General features: G+C 37.7%; 1 protein-coding gene across 1 annotated transcript in view; it reads right to left on the bottom strand.

Annotated features, from left to right (window-relative positions):
- Positions 1-22,088, bottom strand: part of ttn.1 (titin, tandem duplicate 1) — a 323,332-nt gene that overhangs the window by 63,938 nt on the left and 237,306 nt on the right. The window contains 35 exon segments of the mRNA XM_055637723.1: positions 64-3,030; positions 3,135-3,428; positions 3,519-3,818; positions 3,914-4,195; positions 4,309-4,617; positions 4,712-5,014; positions 6,459-6,758; positions 6,848-7,129; positions 7,215-7,517; positions 7,617-7,919; positions 8,008-8,292; positions 8,397-8,547; positions 9,299-9,447; positions 9,757-10,071; positions 10,380-10,679; positions 10,773-11,069; positions 11,168-11,485; positions 11,578-11,877; positions 11,966-12,095; positions 12,201-12,233; positions 15,099-15,247; positions 15,329-15,637; positions 16,690-17,119; positions 17,226-17,416; positions 17,523-17,831; positions 17,953-18,252; positions 18,337-18,630; positions 18,725-19,012; positions 19,100-19,396; positions 19,501-19,800; positions 20,009-20,311; positions 20,424-20,804; positions 20,957-21,259; positions 21,365-21,664; positions 21,784-22,062. Coding sequence (XP_055493698.1) covers positions 64-3,030; positions 3,135-3,428; positions 3,519-3,818; positions 3,914-4,195; positions 4,309-4,617; positions 4,712-5,014; positions 6,459-6,758; positions 6,848-7,129; positions 7,215-7,517; positions 7,617-7,919; positions 8,008-8,292; positions 8,397-8,547; positions 9,299-9,447; positions 9,757-10,071; positions 10,380-10,679; positions 10,773-11,069; positions 11,168-11,485; positions 11,578-11,877; positions 11,966-12,095; positions 12,201-12,233; positions 15,099-15,247; positions 15,329-15,637; positions 16,690-17,119; positions 17,226-17,416; positions 17,523-17,831; positions 17,953-18,252; positions 18,337-18,630; positions 18,725-19,012; positions 19,100-19,396; positions 19,501-19,800; positions 20,009-20,311; positions 20,424-20,804; positions 20,957-21,259; positions 21,365-21,664; positions 21,784-22,062 — 12,354 coding nt within the window.

Raw genomic sequence — 22,088 nt, 5'->3', positions numbered from 1 at the left:
GTTTTATGAGAAAAGGCAAATTGTGCTCAGAATATTAAATTAGTGATAAAAATATATACATACCCATAGGATCCTTTGCTAATATTGGTCTTGAAGGTGGACTTGGGTCTCCTAATCCAACTTCATTTTCAGCTTTGACACGGAACTGGTATTCATGTCCAGTAACCAGATTTGTAACTTTCATTCGCCTTTCTGGGATTGGAGACTTGGTGACAGGCACCCATCTAACAGATCTTTTTTCTTTCTTCTCCAAAATGTATCCTCTAATTGATTTTCCACCATCATCTTCTGGTGGATTCCAATGGACAGTCATTTCATCCTTGCTGACTTTAGTGACCTCTGGTGCATCTGGTGGACCAGGTCTACTAAACTGTGTCTTGGCTACAATTGGCTTAGTTTCTGCTGGTGGACCTGTACCTATTTTGTTTTCTGCTCGTACTCTGAAGAGGTATTCATTTCCTTCAATCAGACGAGTGACATTTGCATAATCATTAATAATTGAAGTTGAAAATATAGACCAAACCATTCTTTTGCTTTCACATTTTTCTATAACATAGTTTTGAATTTCACAGCCACCATCATCTTCTGGGGGGTCCCAGCTGACTTTACACCTGTCACTTGCAATGCCAGATACTTTCAGATTTCTGACTTCACTTGGTACATCCAAAACATTCACAGTAGCATACGCTGTAAAGGAACCAGCTGGATTGGTTGCAGTGATTGTATATTTTCCACTGTTCTCTCGCTTAGATTTAATTACGATTAGTTTGCATGCATCAGCAGTCGTTTCGATCTTAACGCGAGGTGATCGGCTAAGATCAATTGCATCTTTGTCTTTTACCCAAACAACTTCTGGTTGAGGTTTGCCTCTCAGAGCAGCCTCAATTTTGAAAGTTTCACCTGCTTTCACAATTAATATTCCAGAGAGTTTTAGATCTAAGACTGGTTTTTGCATTTCTACTTTGACAATAATATAATCAGTCTTCACCCAATTGCTTTCACCGCCTTCGTTCTTGGCTTGAACTCTAAACTGGTAAGTCTGGTTCTCAATACATTTGTCAGCCATGAAATGTGTCTCTTTAATACTTCCTTTGTGCATTCTTTCCCATTGATTTGAGTCCTTTAACATCCTTTCAATATGATACGACAGGTTAGGGCTACCACCATCATAATCGGGTTTCCTCCATTTAAGTAGGACAAACGTTTTTCCTACATCAGCAACATGAAAGTTTTCTGGTTCCCCAGGTTTTTCAATGGGATCAATGGCTAAGATTGGCGTTTTAGTTTCAATTGTTGGACCTAATCCAACTTTGTTTTCAGCACATATGCGGAAGAAGTACTCATGATTTGATGTAAGTTGAACCTTGACTACGCGTTTCGTCAAATCAGATGAGATCAACGACCATCCTCTCTGGCTGGGTTGACGGGATTCTGCTATGTAGTTAGTAATTTCTGAGCCTCCATTATCATCTGGATTGTCCCAGGAAAGCATACAGGAATCTTTGGTGACATAGCTTGTCCTGATATTCTTACAAGGGCCTGGTCTATCAAGTACATTGACAGTAACAGCAGCTTGCACTTGTCCACTATTATTTTTAGCAACAATATGGTATTTACCATGATCTTCTCTGGTTGCCTCTTTAATAAAGAGCTGTATAACAGGATAGTCATTATGAATCTCTACACGTTTGCCTGCAACAAATACCTTGCCTTCTTTTGACCATGTAATTTCTGGATCTGGTCGGCCTTTGACACGTCCTTTTAGCGCAATAGTTTGTCCAACACGAAATGTGATTAGATCACGACAAACAATATCAAGTTCCAGCTCCGGTGGATGAAGAATATCTTTTACAATAACAGATTCTGGCAGCTCCCTTGGTTCACCTTCACCAATAACATTGGCGGCCTTTATACGGAATCTGTATTCATTTCCTTCAATGAGGCCGGGTACTCTAAAAGCACACTGTGCGATCAGATCGTCTTTGTTAATTCTATTCCATTTTGTCGTGTCTGATTTCTGACATTCAACAATGTATCCTAAGATTGGGCTTCCTCCATCATTGGTGGGCTTTGTCCAGACTAAGTCAGCAGTTTCTCTTGATTTGTCTTTCAGTTTAGGATTGATTGGTGGTCCGGGTGGCCTTATTGGACGAATTGCCGAGACTGAATCAGAGATCGGTGACGGTTTGCTTAGACCAGCAATATTTTCTGCAAATATTCTGAATTCATATGAATTACCTTCAAAAAGTCCAACAGTTCTCAATTTTATATCTAGAATTGGAGTCTTATTCACTCTGATCCATTTACCATTTTTTTCTCTGCGCTCCATTATGTAACCAATAATTGGACTTCCACCATCATACTTTGGTATACCCCAAGAAACTGTTACTGCATTTTCTGTGACATCATACATAGCTGGCTTAGTAGGTGGTCCTGGAACATCGAACATGTACTTAGCTACGGTTGGTTTAGACTCTAATGGTTCACCAATACCAATTCTGTTTTCTGCTCGAACACGCACAATATATTCACAGCCTTTTTGGAGACGTGGAATTTTAGCTTGGGTACTTGTACCTCCAGAGCTAACAATACCCCATGTTTCCTTCTTAGTTTCTCGTTTCTCAACAATATAATTCATAACAGGACTTCCACCATCATCCTTAGGTGGACGCCAAGAAATTATCATGTGCTGCGGTGTTACTTCAAGAATATTGGTTGGTCCAACTGGAGGGCCTGGAATATCCAGGACCATCAAGTGTAGAGCCACCGACTTACTCCCAGCTGGATTGGACACAGTAAGTACATATTCACCACTATGTTTTCTGGTGCAATCCTTAATTGTTAGGACGGTAGAGTGGTCGTCAGTATCAATCTTGTAATTGCCTTCAGATTTAAGTTCAGTACTATCAGTGACCCACTTCACTGATGGAATAGGAATACCTCTCATTAAAGCAGGAAGTCTGACTGTGCTACCAGCCTTCACAACAAGACCTTCAATCAAACTTACATCAACATCCACCGAGGGTGACACTGTAATACAAAAGTATAAGTGAATCAGTACATGTGATGGGAGTGCCAATGAATTAAAGAATAAAAATAATTGAAAGAACAAAGAAAGTAAACAACCAACCAACCTAACTTCTCATGACACAGTACAGGCACAGTTGTATCTGGACGACTGAGCCCCGCAGCATTTTGAGCTTTAACACGGAAGATGTATGTCTTTCCCTGTTCTAAACCAGTTACAACACATTCAGGTATAGTAACAGTTTTGAATACATTCCAATCTTTTGCTCCTTCTTCCTGGTATTCCACTAAAAATCCTGTGATTTCTGAACCCCCATCACGATCTGGGTAATTCCAAACAAGTCCAACCTCAGTCTTGTCCACATCAACATGGTGTAAGTTCTTAGGTGGGCCAGGAGGAGCTATAAATATAACATAACCAGATTAGTTAAACCCTGTGGATATAATTATTATGAGCTTTCATACAAAAGTCTCAGCAAATGACAACTTACATGTTGGATCAATCGCCTTTATTGGCTTTGTTGATTCAATAAAGCTGCTTCTACCATACTGATTTTCAGCCGCCACACGGAACAAATACTGGGTGCCTTCCATTAGGTACTTAGCCATAATGCTGTGCTTTTTGGATGTGGATGATATAGGGATCCATAGAGGTGCTGCTACGTCTCGTTTTTCAATTATATAGTTAGAGATAACAGCACCACCATTGTCTTCTGGTTCTTTCCATGTCAGATAGCAGGAATCACTTCTAACTTCATTAATATTTAAGTTACGTGGCGGACCAGGTTTATCTGAAAAAGATTAACAGTTTCCTATTATTTTAATTACTGGACATAACAAGTTGATTAAAAATGTTCCAATAAATCTCATGTTCCATTCATTTTACCTAATATAGTAACAATACAAGCAGCACTCTTGCTTCCAGCTTCATTTTCAACAGTTAACGAATAACATCCACTGTCATCTCTGGTGGTATTAAGGATTTCAAGCTTGCTACTGACTGCGGTACGTTCAATATCAGCTTTAAGTGGTACTTCCTTGTCGTTCTTTTTCCATGCGACCTTTGGAATCGGCATTCCTTTTATGGTTGCACTGAGGGTTAAAATGGTTCCTGCTTTTATGTTTACCGCTCGAGTCATGTTGGCATCTACAAATAATTCAGGAGCCTCTGTAAAGGAAATAAGAAAGTTTTACGTGTACACAGTAATAGCACACATTAGGATTAATAGCAAAACTTTTCAATGTGGAATGATTCACATGGCAATCATATAAATCACTTACCAAGTCTGTCTTTTGCTTGAACAGGATCATGAACATAAGCTGGATCTGATTCACCAGCTTGATTGACTGCTAGAATCCGGAATTTGTACATATCACCTTCAGTAACACCCGACACCTTAAAATTAGTGTCAGGACAGGAATCTGGTGTTTGATTAGCTTTCTTCCACTCTTCATCACCAACTTTCTGGTATTCCACTAAATATCCCAGTATTTTGCCTCCACCATTATGGCGAGGAGGTTGCCAAGATAAATCGATGGTAGATTTAGTTTTATCTACTGCTTGAGGAGTAATAGGTGGGCTTGGCTTAACTGAATGAAGAGTAAAAGAGTGGTCATAATATGTCTTGCAAATACATCACGTGATTATTTTAAAAAGAAAGACATGACGATAAATTGTATGTACCTATTGGATCTTTTGCAAAGAAGGGTTTAGATGGTGGGCTCGGATCACCAACTCCGATTTCATTTTCTGCTGACACACGGAATTCATATTCACAGCCTTCAAGGAGATCAGTCACAGTGAACTGAGTATCTGGGTAAATTGGCTCTTTGGATACTTTCAACCATCGATGGGACATAGTTTCTTTCTTTTCTACAATGTATTTAATGATAGGCTTGCCACCATCCCGTGGTCTATTCCAAACCACCAGAGCAGAATCTTTCTTAATATTTTTTACAACTGGTTGTTCTGGTGCTTCTGGAACCCCTGCAGAGAAAAAAAAATTTAAATTAATAACCAGGATTCCTTACTGCCACACACATTAATAACAGAGGGGACAAGACACACTTGCTGTTATCACACGTAAATAACATTTTATTTCAATAGAAATTGCCATAATCCAGGTAACAAAAATTAAAAACACACCAGACTTTTAATTTGTTTTTCTTAGAACATAGAACAGTGCAGCACAGCAACAGACACTTCAGCTCACAATGTCTGGGCCGAGCGATGTCAAGTTAAAATAATCCCCTCTGCCCACATGTGATCCATAGGATAGATAAATCCTTTATTGTCATTCAGACCTTTCGGTCTGAACGAAATTATGTTGCCTGCAGTCATACACAGAATCAATAATAACAAAACATACAATAAACACAAATTAAACATCCACCACAGTGAGTTCACCAAGCACATCCTCACTGTGGTGGAGGCAAAGTCTTAACCCTCCATATCCATGTGCTTATTTAAAAGCTTCTTAAATCCTAGTATTGTATTCCACCACCAACCCTGGCAGTGCATTCCAGACATCCACCACTAAAGTCTAAATCAGGCAGCATTCTGATAAACCTCCTCTGCATCCTTTCCAAAGCCTCCACAACTTTCATATAATGGGAAGACCAGATCTGCACATAATGATCCAAATGTAGCCTAATCAAAGTTTTATAAAGCTGTAACTCGACTTCTGTTACACTTAATGTCCTCACTGATGAAGACAAACATACCATATACCTTTTCTATCACTCTATCTACTTATGTTGTCACTTTCAGGGGGTTATGGACTTCGGTATTGATATTGATATAGATTTATTATCAACACCTGTACCTGGATACAGTGATTTTTTTTGTTTGCATGCTATTCAGTCAAATCAAATCATACTAAACATGAGTACAATCAAGTCATACACAAGTATAACAGCAAGTGCAAAGAGCAAAATATCTGACTTTGACACCAAGATCCCTTAGTACATCAATGCTAAGGGAATAGGCATTAACTGTATACTTTCACCATTTCATTCGACCTCCCAAAGTGCAATATCTCATGCTTGCGTAATTCATTCACCATTTCCATTTTCCATTTCCATCTCCATTTACCATTTCCTTTTCCATTTATGTAATTGATCTATATCCTTCTGTATCATTTGACAACCTTCCTCATTGTCCGCAACTCCACAAATTTTAGTGTCATCTGCAAATTTAATAAATAGCCTATCTACATTTATGTTCAATCCTTTATAAACAACAGAGATCCCAGCACGGTTTCTTGGGGATCACCAGTGGTTATGGACTTCAAGCCAGAATAACATCCTGTCACTACTACCCTCTATTTTCGATGGGTAAGCTAGCCCATGTATATTAACCTTCTGGATCAGTATTTGCTTTTTTTGTCTTCTGTTTAATCTATTAGAAAATTATGATGTCTAGTACTTACTGTAACGATCTTTAGCTTTAACTTCTTCTGAAAGCAATGGCTCACTGATTCCATACATGTTTTCTGCATAGATACGAATAATATACTCTCGCCCCTCAATTAATTTTGGAACCTTGCAAGTTGTCTTTGTGGTTGACGAAGTAACAGTCATCCAGATCTCTCGATTTGTATCTCTCTTTTCAACAATATAATTAGTGATTGCACTGCCTCCATCATCAAGTGGAGGATTCCAGGAAATATCCATGTGATCTCTGTGAACTTCATTGAAAACAACCGGACCAACTGGAGGTTGTGGACGATCTGAAAAATGTCACATTTGGTTTAATCCTGCATTATAGTTCAATATTACAATAATTCAATCTGAAAAAGGTTAGAAATAGTTAACTTACCAACTACAATCAGTTGACACAGACCCTTTCGTGCCCCTGTGCTATTCTCCAAAGACACACAGTATTTCCCCGAATCAGCACGAACACCTTTCAGAAATTTGAGGCATAGCTTTGATGGAGTTGTATTAATTTTTAAGCATTTTGTCTCTTCAACTGGTTCATTATCCTTAAACCAAGAAACTTTGGGTGTTGGTTTCCCTTTATACTTTCCTGTCAAGCAGAAAGATTCACCGACACGCACAATAAACTTGTCACGGAAATCCAATTCAAGTGTTGGTGGTTCTAAAAATAATAACACACAATTATTGCCATGTTGAAAAATATAACGTAAATTTTGAATTTAAAACATATCTGGAATTAATCTTACCAAGCTGATCCTTGCAAGCTATTGGTTTTGTACAGAATGAAGGTTTGCCTTGTCCAACAGCATTTATTGCACTGACGCGATACTCATACGTATCACCTTCTTTTAAGGCACTATGCGTAAACATTCGATCTAATAATTTCTCTTTAGTAACTTTGATGAACTTCTCTTTACCAATTAAACGACTCTCAAGAGTGTACATTGTAATGTCTGAGCCACCGTCATACTTTGGAGGCTTCCATTTCAAGCTAACTGATTGTTTTGTAACTGCTGTCACTTCAAGATCTTCAGGACGTTCAGGAACAGCTACAAGTTAGAAACAGAACATTTAGTGTATTCAGTGACTAAAATAGATTTATTTGATATCTGAAAATGGGAAATCTTGAAACTAAAAATGTTACTTACACATTGGCTCTTTAACTACAATTTCTTGTTTTGTCGGCACCCACGGGCCCATGCCGATCATATTTTCGGCTGCAATTCTAAAGAAATAAGCGTTTCCCATTATCAGACCCTGGACAACAGCATTCTGTCTAGTGACTGTGTATGAGACAGGTGACCAGCCACGACGTTCAACTTCACGCTTCTCGATGATATAATTGGTGATAGCAGAACCACCATCATCTTCTGGAAAGAACCATGTTAATTTGCAAGAATCTCTTGTCAGGTTTTCACAGCGGAAAGGTTCACCAACTGGCCCAGGAACATCTGTAATTAAAATTAAATTTAAAATATTTTTTCATGTCCTTGGAAAAACAAAAGATTGCATTGTGCAGAATCAGTGAACAATATTTACCCAAAACTTCAACAATAATGGTTTTTCTTCTTTCGCCTCCTGCATTCTTAGCAATAAGATTGTATACTCCTTGATGCTTGCGCTGACAATTCTTTATAACAAGAGCAGAACTGATCACCGTGGTTTCAATTGCAGCTTCTTCTGGGATTGGCTTATCATCATCCTTCCTCCAAGTGATCTCTGGAGCTGGTTTGCCTGATACATATGCCAACATACGAATGACACCACCTGCATGCACCACAATTTTGTCTCTCATGCTGGCGTCTAAGCTAATATCTGGAAGAACTAGAATACAAAAGTACAATTTCAGATATTTAATATTGCCAAAGTGAGGTACTTAGATAAAAGAAATACAATTAATTTAAATATATAAAATTCATTTTTTTCACCTGTTCTATCCTTGACTTCAATGGCATCAGAAACCTCTCCTGGATCACCAACACCAGCAGCATTTACTGCCCTTACCCTGAATCGGTACAAGCTTCCCTCTTTCAATCCTGGAACAACAAACTTTGTGCCTCTAATTTCCTTGTCTTTAACCTGTAAAGAACCAGGAGAAAAGGTAAATGCATAAGCCAAAATTGTGAAACATTGTTTCGGTTTAAATGAAAGCAGGCAAGCATCATTCTTCCATAATAGGTAAATGGCAGATGGAAAGAAAAACCTGGCTAACCTTTTAAAGTTTTTTCACATTGCTTTGACATTTCTGATTTTGTTTGAAGGATTTAATGAGGGCAGTGTTTAAAAGGTGCAGACTGAAGTCTACAATACACATTAAAGCTAATTTTTGTCATTGTCCTCAAAAAGAACCATCTACAGGGATAAGTGGAGATATAATCAGTGGACCTCGATTCTGTGCCTTTGGATATGGGAGGGGATAACAGAAGCAAAAGGTATAAGGTGGCCCAAAAAATGGTAAAAAGGTATTTTTGTTTCAAAGGCCTTTCAGAAGATTGAATTTAAAGCTGATGTTCACATTCTAAAGGCAAAACTTTTATTGCAGGCGTGAGCGGCTCAGGCTGCATGTTTGCTTTTACCATTGTTTTTAAGACCAGGTCATTGGGCAAAATTGCATTGGCATTGAAACTGAACCATTTTAATGATTTGACTGTCAATGTTTAGACACTCCAAGGACACTCCAAGAGACTGTCATGGTTATGCTCAACAGCTGCCTGGCATAGGAAGAATTAAGAACTGGACAAGGATGGGGCAAGTGGTGGTGGGGCCGGAGAAAGCGAAAATTAGATCACATCCATGTCTAAAAAAATGTAATTCATTCATTTTAATTTACCTTCTCCCACTCTTCCTTTCCTTCCTCCTTAAATTCAACAAAATAGCCAGTGATTCTGGATCCACCATCTTTTGTCGGTGGAGCCCATTCAAGATCTACAGTTGACCTAGTCCAGTCTGTCACCTTAGGAAACGGAGGACCAGGTGGTGCTGTTTTTAAAAAAAAGAAAAGTTATGCGCATCAGCAAACTTAAGATTTAAAACTGGATTCATAAGACATTTAGTCATTACTATTCAATATTTATTAATGTATTGCTATGTTTGCTTTACATTAATAAAAAGCACTGCTTGCAATATGGCCATGAATTTCTAAAGGGCTGCTAGCATTACAAAAGACAATTAGGTTCCATTTTCCATAGAATTGTTTAAGCAGTTGCAAATGTGCTTCAATCTCCAGGAGAAATTGTGCATACAGTATATAAAAATCTCAAAATACCAATCAAAAATAAAAATGCTCACCTATGGGATCTCTTGCCATTATTGGGTCGGAAGGTATGCTTGGAGGCCCAACACCTGCTGCATTGATGGCAAACACACGGAACTGATAAAATGAGCCTTCTATAAGGTCAGTTACTTGATGGGATACTCCAAGTGGCATAATCCTAATTGGATCACGATTTACCCTGTTCCACCTCTTTCCAGAGGTATCTTTACGCTCTAACCAGTAGCCAGTTACTGGAGAGCCACCATCATATTCTGGTTCTTCCCAATTGACTATCATGCTTTCACGTTTCACACCACCCACAGTTGGCTTGTCACAAGCTCCAGGTACAGCTGTTAAAAAATATATAAGTTTTAATATACAAGGTAGTAATCCTGAAGTCAAATTTAGAAAATTTAACTTTATAAGATATTTTAGGGAAGTATGCATAAAAAAACAGATTATATTTGTTAGAGTGATCACAATTAGACACCCTGCAATTGTTTGTTAAAATTTGAACAGAAATACCACTAAACTGAGAACTTAGAAAATACCACTAAACAATTTTACAAGTCCATAAAATTGGATAATATTGGATATACATATAATGTTAGCAAGATCAAAGTATAAAAATTGTAGGAAAAATTATTTTGATACATACTAAACAAATTTCTTGCTGTCTCCGGTTCGCTGTCAAGTGGTTCACCAATACCATATTTATTCTGAGCCATAATGCGGAATACATATTCGTGTCCTTCCAATAACTTGGGGACTTCGCACATGCACTCCTTAACATCGCTGGTAACTTGAATCCAAGACTTCCTACTTGCTTCTCTTTTCTGAATAACGTAGTTGGTGATCTTGGAGCCGCCATCATCTTTTGGAGGTAGCCATGAAAGAGTCATTTTCTCAGCACTAATTCCCTCAAATTTAATTGGACCCAATGGAGGACCAGGGTGTCCTATTCAATAAGAAACAAAAACTATAGTTTATAGTAAAATGACAGAAATGCATAAACAAAATGAAGAATTTATGGAAATAATATAAAAATTACCTAGAACATTGAGTCTCATTTCCTTAGAATCAGTTCCCAAGCTGTTTGTGGCAGTGAGAGTATAAAGACCAGTGTCCTTCCGAAGAGACTGATGAATAAGTAGAGTGCAACCATCCTCAGTCACAATTTTGTTGACATGCTGATCGTATTCTACTTTAGATTTTTCTTCTGGTTTATTGACAGGTGCTTTGTACCAAGTCAATGTTGGGAATGGTGTGCCCTTCACTTTGGCAATGATGTTAATGTCTGTATGCTGTTCTGCCTCTAAGAATTCTTTAAGTTCAATTGCAGGTGGACCTAGACGTGAAAATATTAATTGTGGTTTAGAAACATTTACATTTTGAATTCACTATATTTACATTGGTCTGTTATGATGTAATTATGTAAATACTTACATGTCTGGTCTTTCACAATTATAGGCCCAACAGAGTTACATGGTTTACTGATGCCAGCCTCATTAACTGCTTTTACACGGAATTCATACTCGCCACCCTCAGTGAGATCTTCTACTGTAAACTTGGTTTCTTCCACATCACGTCTATTGCACTTTTTCCAGGATTCCTTCTTTTGGCCCGTTGGATCCACGGCAAGACTTTCAATAATGTAATGTGTTACTGGAGCCCCACCGTCATTCTTTGGAGGTCTCCAAGTAAGTGAAACTGTGTTCTTGGTAATCAAAGCAACTTTGAGTTTTGTTGGTGGCTCAGGAGGATCTGAAGTATAAAAGTAAATTAGTTAAAAAATGGCTCTGAAGTTGTGCGGATATCTGAAATATATTAGTGTATATTATAAGCCAGAAACTTACGAATTGGATCTCTCGCTCTAGTCCTCTGAATAGTTTCCACGGGTGGACCTACGCCAAATCGGTTTTCTGCACGGACACGGAAGAAATATTCCTGCCCATCAATAAGATCAGGCACAAGATATGATGTGCCTAAACAGGAAGTATTAACTTTTACCCAAGCCTTTCCTTCCACAGTCTTTTTCTCTATAAAGTAACATTTAATTCTGTCTCCACCATCATTGTCTGGAGCCTTCCATGAAAGTCTGCAGGAACTCCTTGTAATATCAGTCACTTTGAGATCTTTTGGTGGTCCTGGCATATCTATTACATGTAAAAGAAAATTTAAGAATCATATCAAACTACTGCAATTCATTCTATTTCAAATAAATTGAAGAAAACAATTACATACCAAGAACATTTACTCTGACATGTAATGTCTTTTGACCAGCCTTGTTCTTAGCAGTAATACTGTATCGACCAGAGTGGGTTCTATTGCATGCTGGAATAATCACAGCTGTCTTAGTATCTGCACATTCAACCTATAAAAGGCAAAGGGAAGAATTATAATCCAGTAAAATGCAAATATCATTTTTGCAATTCCATATATGAGACTTTTACAAAAGTATCATAAATCATGTTATTACCTGAGCATCAGCTGGTACTCTATGCACTTCATCCTATAAAGAGTAAAATATCAATTGTTACAAGTTTTGCTTAATCTAAATTTGTTTAGATGAAGATTTCACGTTACGCTTGCCCTGAATTCCTGTGCCATTATGTCATGCTGGATGTTGTTATACCCATGGTGTATGTGGCATCATTTTATATTGTCTTGATGCTGATCTAAACCTAACATCATACATAACACAACCTAACTGATTGAAGATGAATCAGTTGTGTTAACTGCACAGATCTGTCAAAACATTATGTGATAAATGTGAGGTTATCCATTTTGGTGGCAAAAATGGGAAAGCAGACTATTATCTAAATGGTGGCCGATTGGGAAAGGGGGAGATGCAGCGAGACCTGGGTGTCATGGTACACCAGTCATTGAAGGTAGGCATGCAGGTGCAGCAGGTAGTAAAGAAAGCGAATGGTATGTTAGCTTTCATTGCAAAAGGATTTGAGTATAGGAGCAGGGAGGTTCTACTTCAGTTGTACTGGGTCTTGGTGAGACCACACCTGGAGTATTGCGTACAGTTTTGGTCTCCAAATCTGAGGAAGGACATTATTGCCATGACTGTCTTATGAAGAAAGACTGGATAGACTTGGTTTATATAGACTCTCTAGAATTTAGAAGATTGAGAGGGGATCTTATAGAAACTTACAAAATTCTTAAGGGGTTGGACAGGCTAGATGCAGGAAGATTGTTCCCGATGTTAGGGAAGTCCAGGACAAGGGGTCACAGCTTAAGGATAAGGGGGAAATCCTTTAAAACCGAGATGAGAAGAACTTTTTTCACACAGAGAGTGGTGAATCTCTGGAACTCTCTGCCACAGAGGGTAGTTGAGGCCAGTTCATTGGCTATATTTAAGAGGGAGTTAGATGTGGCCCTTGTGGCTAAGGGGATCAGGGGGTATGGAGAGAAGGCAGGTACGGGATACTGAGTTGGATGATCAGCCATGATCATATTGAATGGCGGTGCAGGCTCGAAGGGCCGAATGTCCTACTCCTGCACCTAATTTCTATGTTTCTATTAGCACCAATGTAATTCAAACTTCTCATCTAAAATGGGGCAGCTTGCTCTCATGCTGGCTTGTCATAAAATGTAAATTTTATTTTAATGAGAAGTTTAAATATGAAGGACCCAGAGAAATTCCTAGAAAATAACCATTGAGAATGGATGGTCTATTACTTGGTTACAATCCTCTTTTGGCAGAGAACTTTTGCCAGAAGTGATATATGTGGACCTTCATGCGATGCTCCAGAAAAAAGACATCTGAAGATTATCTTTTCAGTATTTTGTTCTAGGTTATGCTAATCTTACTGAAGTTACAACTGCAGTGGATTCAGATACAATCACAGTTTAAGAGATAGTTAGACAGGAACTTAAACAGCCAAGGCATAAAAGGATTATGAGCCTTATGTGGACAAATGAAATTAGTGCATGTAGGCAAAAAGGTCAGCACGGATGTGGTGAACCAAAGTACCAGTTCTTGTGCTGTGCAACTCTTTAACAAACTACATTTCTCTTTGTGGTCAATGAGTGAAATATGCATTTTATTACTGAATGCTATGTGCTCAAAAACAGAGTATCAATGAGGTAGAAATGGACGGGAGCCAATCAGCTGTGATTCTGATAGCTAAGAATCTTGTGATATTATATTCATGTAGGATTCTAAATGAGTCAATGCCCTGGCTTCCAAAAATAGGAAAAAAGCCTGCTTTACTTTGCTGATTGGGTTCTGGCACCATTCAGCTTTATCAAGTGCTGAATAGCCCAAATATTGTTCCATAAAGGCCGTGCAGAGCCAATTTAAAAAAAAAAACTTTCTCAGAAAATATTAAGTTCTAATTTTTTTGTGAAGTGCTTCACATAATTACTGCTGATTATCACATATCCAGATTTTCCCACACACGTTCACCTGCACTCCCTTTACCAATTTATTTGAGCTAACTCATCATTGGCGCTATCTGGATTTCATGAGAGGCCTGGTACATTAAAATACCACAATGGCACAGAATCACCTCATCTATTTCAATTAGGCCAAATGTCGAATTTAGTTTGGCGTCCAAACCTAACAAAATCGAGCAAAATTTGACCTGAGCTGCTTAGCAAGTCAACATTTCCAATCTGTTTAAACAGAAGCACTTTTGTTAACATACTTTGGGGGAAAACAGGTCACAGTTTCATTAAAATACAACTTTTATTGGTAGATTGCTAATTTAAGACTCATATTTTTCCCACCCTCAGATAAAGTATCCTTAAATAATCCACCATGACATTAATCCCAGAAGACAATGATCTGCTGAGAGTAAGATGATTTTACTGAGTGTGCATCTTATTGTGTGAGAACCAATTGGGATTGTTCTATTTGTGGCAAGTGAACATTTGTGAGGTTTCTTTCTACCAGAATGCTAGCTGGGGGCCCTAATTAATTAGTCTTCCAAATGTTCAACAATTGGTGATTATGTAGTACAAACTACAGAAAACAACATTCATGCTTTGGGCTGTAACTGATTCTAGAATTAAGCTTTAAAAATTTGATCTAATATGTTGAAGACATGTTAATATAATTACTTTTGACTTCTAATCAATTCCTACCATTACATATTTGGATGAAATGATACAGGGTGATCAGATTGATATTTATTTTTGTTTTGGGAATGTGTTACATTCTGAAGATTCCATAAGGAGGAAAATTAACCTTTGGATACATTTAAATAATTGGAGCAATACATTACCTTTTGTTATTTCCCTATCATAATATCCTGGAGCACATCCCTCATATATCCAAAGGATATAGAAATTAGATGGCTCCCAGTCTATTCAGGAAACCTAAGTGATTGATTGCACTTACATATAATTCAAATATTTTTACCTTGATAACTGTTTTAGTTGGTCCTTCAAATTCCCAACTGATCTTTGGAAAAGGACGGCCTGTTACAATAGCTGGGATTCTCAGAGGCAGTCCTGCAAGACAACTAAGGAAGTCTTGTGCACCAACATCCAATGTGACATCGGGTTCCTCTGCAAATCACAAAGAAAAATATGTTGGGATGTCCAACAAAATGTACATTTGAACAGTCGTAAGAATCTAAAAGTGCTTACCTAGTGTTTCCTTCATAATTATTTCTGAAGTGGATGAACTTGGTTCAGATTCTCCTACAGCATTAACAGCTTTAATCCGGAACCTGTATTTCTTGAGTGTTTGTAAATTGGGCACTTCATATTCACATTTAGGAATTAATTTATCTGGCTCTGATGCTCTTTTCCAATCAGGTGAACCTTCTTCCTGCATCTCGACAATATAACCTTGGATTGGGCTGTGGCCATCCTTTTCTGGGGATTTCCATGCAAGCTTTATAGTATTTTTAGTTTTGTCAGTGACTTCAGGACAGGAGGGAGCACCTGGAGGATCTTTGGGGGAGAAACAGAACATGTGATGCATATGCCAATGTCCATTTTTTTGGTAGTATGAATGAAAACAATTTGATAGCTTAAATAAGAGCAATAAAATAAAATAATTTACATTATGGTACATATTATTTGATAATTAAAATATCAGCCTTTAATTTATGAGTGTATGTGGATTATTTAAGGCAATTCTGATTTTAGGAAAAGTTCCAGATTCGGATTAGTTTTTTGTCCTATACATCAGGGTGTAATGAAATTCCTTGTTCACATGAAGCTAAGGATAATGATAGAGACAACAATAAATACCACAAAAAATGCATTGCAGGAGAATGATGGAAAGATTGTAATGCGATCTGAAGTCAAGCCGAATAATGTACCAAAGTAGAATGAATGAGGTGGAAGTAAATGTAAGAGTACAAAGCAGCACCCCTGGAAATGGGAGTGAGAGAGATGATTGGTTCAGCTGCCTGATAGTAGCGGGGAAGAAACTGTTTTGAAGTCTGGATGACGAGGCTTTAAAGCTGATATATTTCCCCCCAGAAGGTAGGAGTGAAAAGGAAATGGACAGGGTGGCAGGCATCCTTCACAATACTTCCAGCCTTCCTGATGCAACAATTTTGAAGATGGACTAATTATGTAAGGAAACAATGAACATGTGATGGACTGGACTGTGTTCACCATTCTCTGCAGGTTCAAGTGGTCAAGAGCAGAGCAGTTGCCAGAGCAGGATAGATTGCACCCCCTCAGAATACTTTCCATGGTGCATCTGTAGAAGTTCAAGAGAATCCTTATGCCTATGAAAGTAAATATGCTGATGTGTTTTCCTCATCGCCACATTAGTGTGAAAAGACCTAGTCAGTTTGCTGGTGACATGGATGCTTAGGAACCCAAAGATGTTGACCATCTCTAGAGCAGCTACATTATTGAGGACAGGGATGTGTTCACTCATTACCCCCTCCACTCAGTTCTTATAATTAGTTATTTATTATTTTATTTTTTTTAAATCTCAGAATTAGAAATGCATAACTGATAAACATAGGTTTATTAATACTTACACTTAGGATCGGATGCCAAAACTGGATCGGAAGGTTCACTTGGAGGTCCAGTTCCAGCAGCATTTACAGCCATCACTCGGAACTGATATTCAACGCCTTCTAATAAGCGGAGGACAGTGAAATCCAGGCCTTTCACAGCTGGCTGTGTCAGAGGAGCTCTATTGACACGTGACCAATACACACCATCTACTTCTCTCTTCTCTATATAATAACCAGTGATTGGAGCACCCCCATTGTCTAGAGGCGATTTCCAAGATACAAGCATAGAAGACCTTGTAACACCAGACACATTTGGTTTACTTGGTGGTCCTGGGAGGCCATATGGATCCTTGATTGTCACTTTTTCAGACATGCAGCCATCACTAATTCCATATTTGTTTTCTGCTCTGATTCTAAATTGATATTCTCCATCAGTTATCAGTTTCCATACCTAAAATAGATAAAACTTTGATTATATATACATAACATTTGCTAGATTATTGTTAGATGTAGTTAAATATATAACTCTAATACAGTAATATGAAAAAGAACATTACCCCATATCGTCTTTCAATAATGTATTTTGTGATCTCCTCCCATTCAGATTTCTTTGTGCTAGCATCACGCTTGTCAACAATGTAGTTAGTTATTTCACTCCCACCATTGTCCTCAGGTGCATCCCAAGTTAGATAACAGGATTCAGCTTTAATATCAGAGACTTTAAGGTTCCTTGGAGGTAAAGGTTTATCTATGGTTAAGAAAAAGGAAAACAAAATAACACTTTAACACCATCATTAATTTGGACACATTTTTGTATAAATTTTGATACATTTTCTTGTGCTGTGTTTCCTCACCTAGAATATTTATGTTAACAGTTTGAGATGCTGTTCCCAGGCGGTTTGAAGCAGTAATGGTGTAAGTATCTGTATCTTTTCTGATGGTTGTAGGAATACTAAACTTCGTTAATGCGTTTGTTCTTGACACTACTTCAGTATCTATCTTCTGTCGGTCAGTTGATTTTTCCACAAGAGTCTCTCCTTTGCTCCATTCAATTTTGGGAAAAGGAAGACCTTCCACCTCAGCGGGAATTTCAACTGATTCTCCAACTTTAACAGCTATTACGTCTTTCTTCATTCTTAATAGCAGTCTTACTATTGGAGGCACTATTAGGAAAATAAATGAATGAAAGAACAAAAATATTGATCAAAGTTGAAAAAATGATTTTTGACATGATATTTTTTAAATAGGTTAATAGCACTGAAAATAATAATTGAATGCAGTTACCTTCATCATCTTGCACTATTACATTGAGAGTAATTGTTGGTTCACTTGGTCCAATTTCATTTACAGCTCTGACACGGAAGTCATACATGTTTAAGTCCTCAAGATCATCCACCGTAAAAGTTGTGTCTCGACAAATCTGTTTGTTAGCTTTCTCAAATTCAGGCTGATCATGTCTTTTCTTTTCAACAAAGTACCCTAAAACAGGACGACCACCATCAGTTCTTGGAGGTTTCCAGGTGAGTGTAACGGTTGACTTTGTTCTATCAGCATACCTAAACGTCTCGGGTGATGTTGGTGGACCTATAATTAAAGAGTATGTTTAATTCAAACATGTAACAGAATGTCCAGAAATTATTTAATAGTCTTTCTTTTTATTTCTCTCACCTAGAGGATCAACTGCAGCTATTGGTCCAAGTATGTCAGTGGGACCACAACCATATTTATTTTTAGCACAAATTCGGAACATATATTCCTGTCCTTCAAGAAGACCGACAATATCACATTTGGATTTTTCAGTTTCAATAGGTTGCCTCCAGGAATGCATTTTAGCATCCTTTCTTTCAACAACATAGCCAATTATAGCACTACCACCATCATCTATAGGTTCCGACCAGTTAAGTAATACCATCTTTCTTGTAACAACTACAGGTTTTAGATCCAAGATAGGCCCAGGAACGTCTGGAAGAAAAGGAAGCACAAACCAGTGAGATACAAGATTATAATATAAAACACCAACATTTTTTTACTTTTGTCTCTTTACTATGAGCCTTACCAACAATATCCACTCGAGTCCATGCAGCTTTGCTACCACTGTTGTTTGTTGCAGTAACTATGTATCTACCAAAATCACTTCTTTGTGAATTATGTACAATTAATTCTGTCGTTGTACCAGTTGTTTCAATCACAGCAAGTTTTTCATCAAATGGTCCTCCTTCTTCCTTGTTCCATTTAATTTCTGGAGTTGGTCGACCTGTTACGATTGCAGGAAGTCTAAGGACTTCTCCAGCCTGTTTTAGAACACCATTTCTTACACTTACATCAAATTCTATCGTTGGAGGTACTGGAAAACAAAAAAAGTATTTTTGTAAATAGGAACAGTAAAAATACTGAAAATCATAAATCTAAGTAGTTGCAAGATTCGTAATACCTTGTGGCTCCTTTACGGTTACAATTTCAGTCTGACCCGGAGCTCCTTCTCCAGCATTATTGACTGCTGTCACACGTACCATATAATCTGCATCTTCTCTAACTCCCAAAACTGTGAACTTGAGATCTTTAACTGGTCTATCCGTGCAGCGAGACCATTCCCTTGATCCCATAAGTTGCTTGTCAACATGATAACCAATAATATCCCCTCCACCATTGTAGATGGGGGGGTCCCACTTTATATCTATTGATGTTGCTGATGTATCCACGATACTTGGTATTGGTGGCCCAGGTGGCACTTAAACAAGAAAGAAAGAAAGAAAATAAATGAATAACAGCCTGATATATATATTTTTTTTTATGATTTTCAAGTTTGTTAACCACTGTTAAGTTAATACTTACAAATTGGGTCCTGTGCTCTTTTGGGATCTGACGGTGGACTGAATTTACCAGGACCAGCTGCATTTTCTGCACAAACTCTGAATAGGTAATTTAAACCCTCCATAAGACCTTCAGCTGTAACCTTTAGGGCATTTAGTAAGTCTTTATTAACTCGAGTCCAGTGTGTGCTGCTAATTTCTTTTCTTTCAATCCAGTAGCCTAAGATTGGGCTACCATTGTCCTTTGGTTCCTTCCATGTAACAACCATACTATTACTAGTGGTATCCTCCACTTCTGGTTTATCGGGTGCTTCAGGAGGATCTAAAAAAAAGGAATAATGAGGATGAGTAAATAGCAATACTGACAACAATAAACCATTGCCAAATAATAAGAAAAAGAAAAAAATAGAAATTACATTGTATTACTGAGTTGTAATTACAATGTATTACATTGTATTATATTCTGCAATATAATAATAGATACAATTTTTCTTAAATTATGGTTTTGAGAAACAGAAGTGAAAGCTTACCAAATGGATTTTTAGCAACAAGTGGTTTTGAAACACATGCTGGTCCAGGACCAAATTTATTTTCTGCTGCTACACGGAAAATATATTCTTTTCCTTCAATAAGTTTTGTCACATGATATTTGCAATGTCTAAGAGTTGTTGTTATAGTAATCCAGCCAATTCCAGCTTTGGAATTATCTTTCTTCTCCAAGATATAGTTAAGGATTTCACTACCGCCATTGTCCAACGGAGGATCCCATTTACAGGTGACAGAATCATTTCTGACTTCCTCAAATATGAAATTGATAGGTGGTCCAGGTGTGTCTGGAATGCCAAATACAAAATGCTTAAACTATGCTCTAAATATTTACATTTCTTTAGCAATTTCTTCGCAAAATGTCAGAATATCAATGAAAGAATTTAGTTAACATCTCACCTAAGACAATCACTTCACAACTTGCATGAGCAACACCATGATCATTTTCTACTTTGATAGTAAATTTTCCATGATCTTTTCTGATGGAATCCCGCACCATGATTTCAGACTCTCCTGCATGGCTGTTGTCAAGAGTTAACCGTTCTGGTAGACTGAGAGAGAAAGGCTCTTCCTCTACAACCTCCTCCTTCTTCTTAGATGGTAAAATTAATTTTGCCACTCTTTTCTTGATTTCCTCAGGTCTAATCACTTCATCATTACGAAGCCATGTTATAGTTGGATAAGGAGCACCGGAAATACGAGCTAGGATATCGATCTCATCACCTTTTCTTACATTCAATCCAGATGAAATATTTCTGACAAAGCTCACCTTTGGTGGGTCTATACAGAAAAAGGAATAACTATTAATAAAACTATTTTTTATCTAATTTTACCTTCAAATTGTTTGTTTCATCACTTAGAAATGTATAGATATGAAGGCATCAAAATGACTTGAATGAATGATTTTTCTGAGTTTTGCAAAGGTCACTCACCAATGGGGTCCAAAGCTTTGACTGGTAGAGTTGTTCTTGAAGGATCACTAATTCCAGCAATATTTTCAGCACGTGCACGAAACTGGTATTCATTTCCCTCCTCAAGATTCTTTACAGAATAGGACAGAACAGGAACCAAATACTCATTGCATCTCTCCCATTTGTCACTTCCTTTTGCAATCTTTTCTATGATATAACCCATGATTTTACAACCACCATCAAAAAGCGGTGGTTTCCAAGTGAGTGTTGCTGATTTTGATGATGGATCAGTCACCTCAAGATCAACTGGTGGGTCAGGGCGTTCTGAAGGAAATTTACAAACATAAGTTTTAACAACTTAAAAAGTTCTGATAATTAAAAGCTTGGAAGGCAATATCATTAGCCATTATTATTTTCTGAAATACTTACGCTTTTGATCTTCTGCAATAACTGGGTTGCGAATCTCAGTAAATTCACCACCACCAATCTTATTCACAGCTTTTACACGGAAGTGGTATTCACAATTTGGAATAAGATCCTTTACTTGCCAGGTTAGTTTATTTTCACCTGACATTACTGGTGTGAAAGTTCTTCTTCCAGCCTCCCGACGTTGTAGAACATAATGTAAGATTGGACTGCCACCATCAAAGTCTGGAGGATCCCAGCTTATCTTGCAAGAACTATTGGTGATGTCACTTGCTTTTATATCTTTACACAGACCAGGCAATCCTTAATGTAAAGAAAGAAGATTATATGGTCAAAGGATACCATTTGATTTATTCAGAAACGGTGTTTCAGGCAAGAAAATAATTAAGAAAATCTTGCTACATTTCATTTCAAATTATTACCTATGACTTTAACGTTAATGGTGCCTGTTGTTGAACCAAGTTTATTTTCCAATGTAATTGTGTAGACACCCGCATCAGCATGAACACAGTTAGCAATTTCAATGGATGCCTGTGTATAATCACTCTGCTTGGTCACTCTGTCATCCATTTTGAGCTCCTTTCCATTCTTAAACCAAGAAATAGTTGGCATAGGCACAGCTCTAAACGGCACAGGGATATTCAACTTCTCGCCCTCCACAACGGTTATGTCTTTGCTCTGCACTTCAATACTTGGATTACCTATAAAAAAACAAAATTTTAAACAA

Source organism: Leucoraja erinacea, chromosome 7 (assembly GCF_028641065.1).
Source record: "Leucoraja erinacea ecotype New England chromosome 7, Leri_hhj_1, whole genome shotgun sequence".
NCBI lineage: Eukaryota > Metazoa > Chordata > Chondrichthyes > Rajiformes > Rajidae > Leucoraja > Leucoraja erinaceus.
This window is presented reverse-complemented; position numbering and strand designations above follow the sequence as displayed.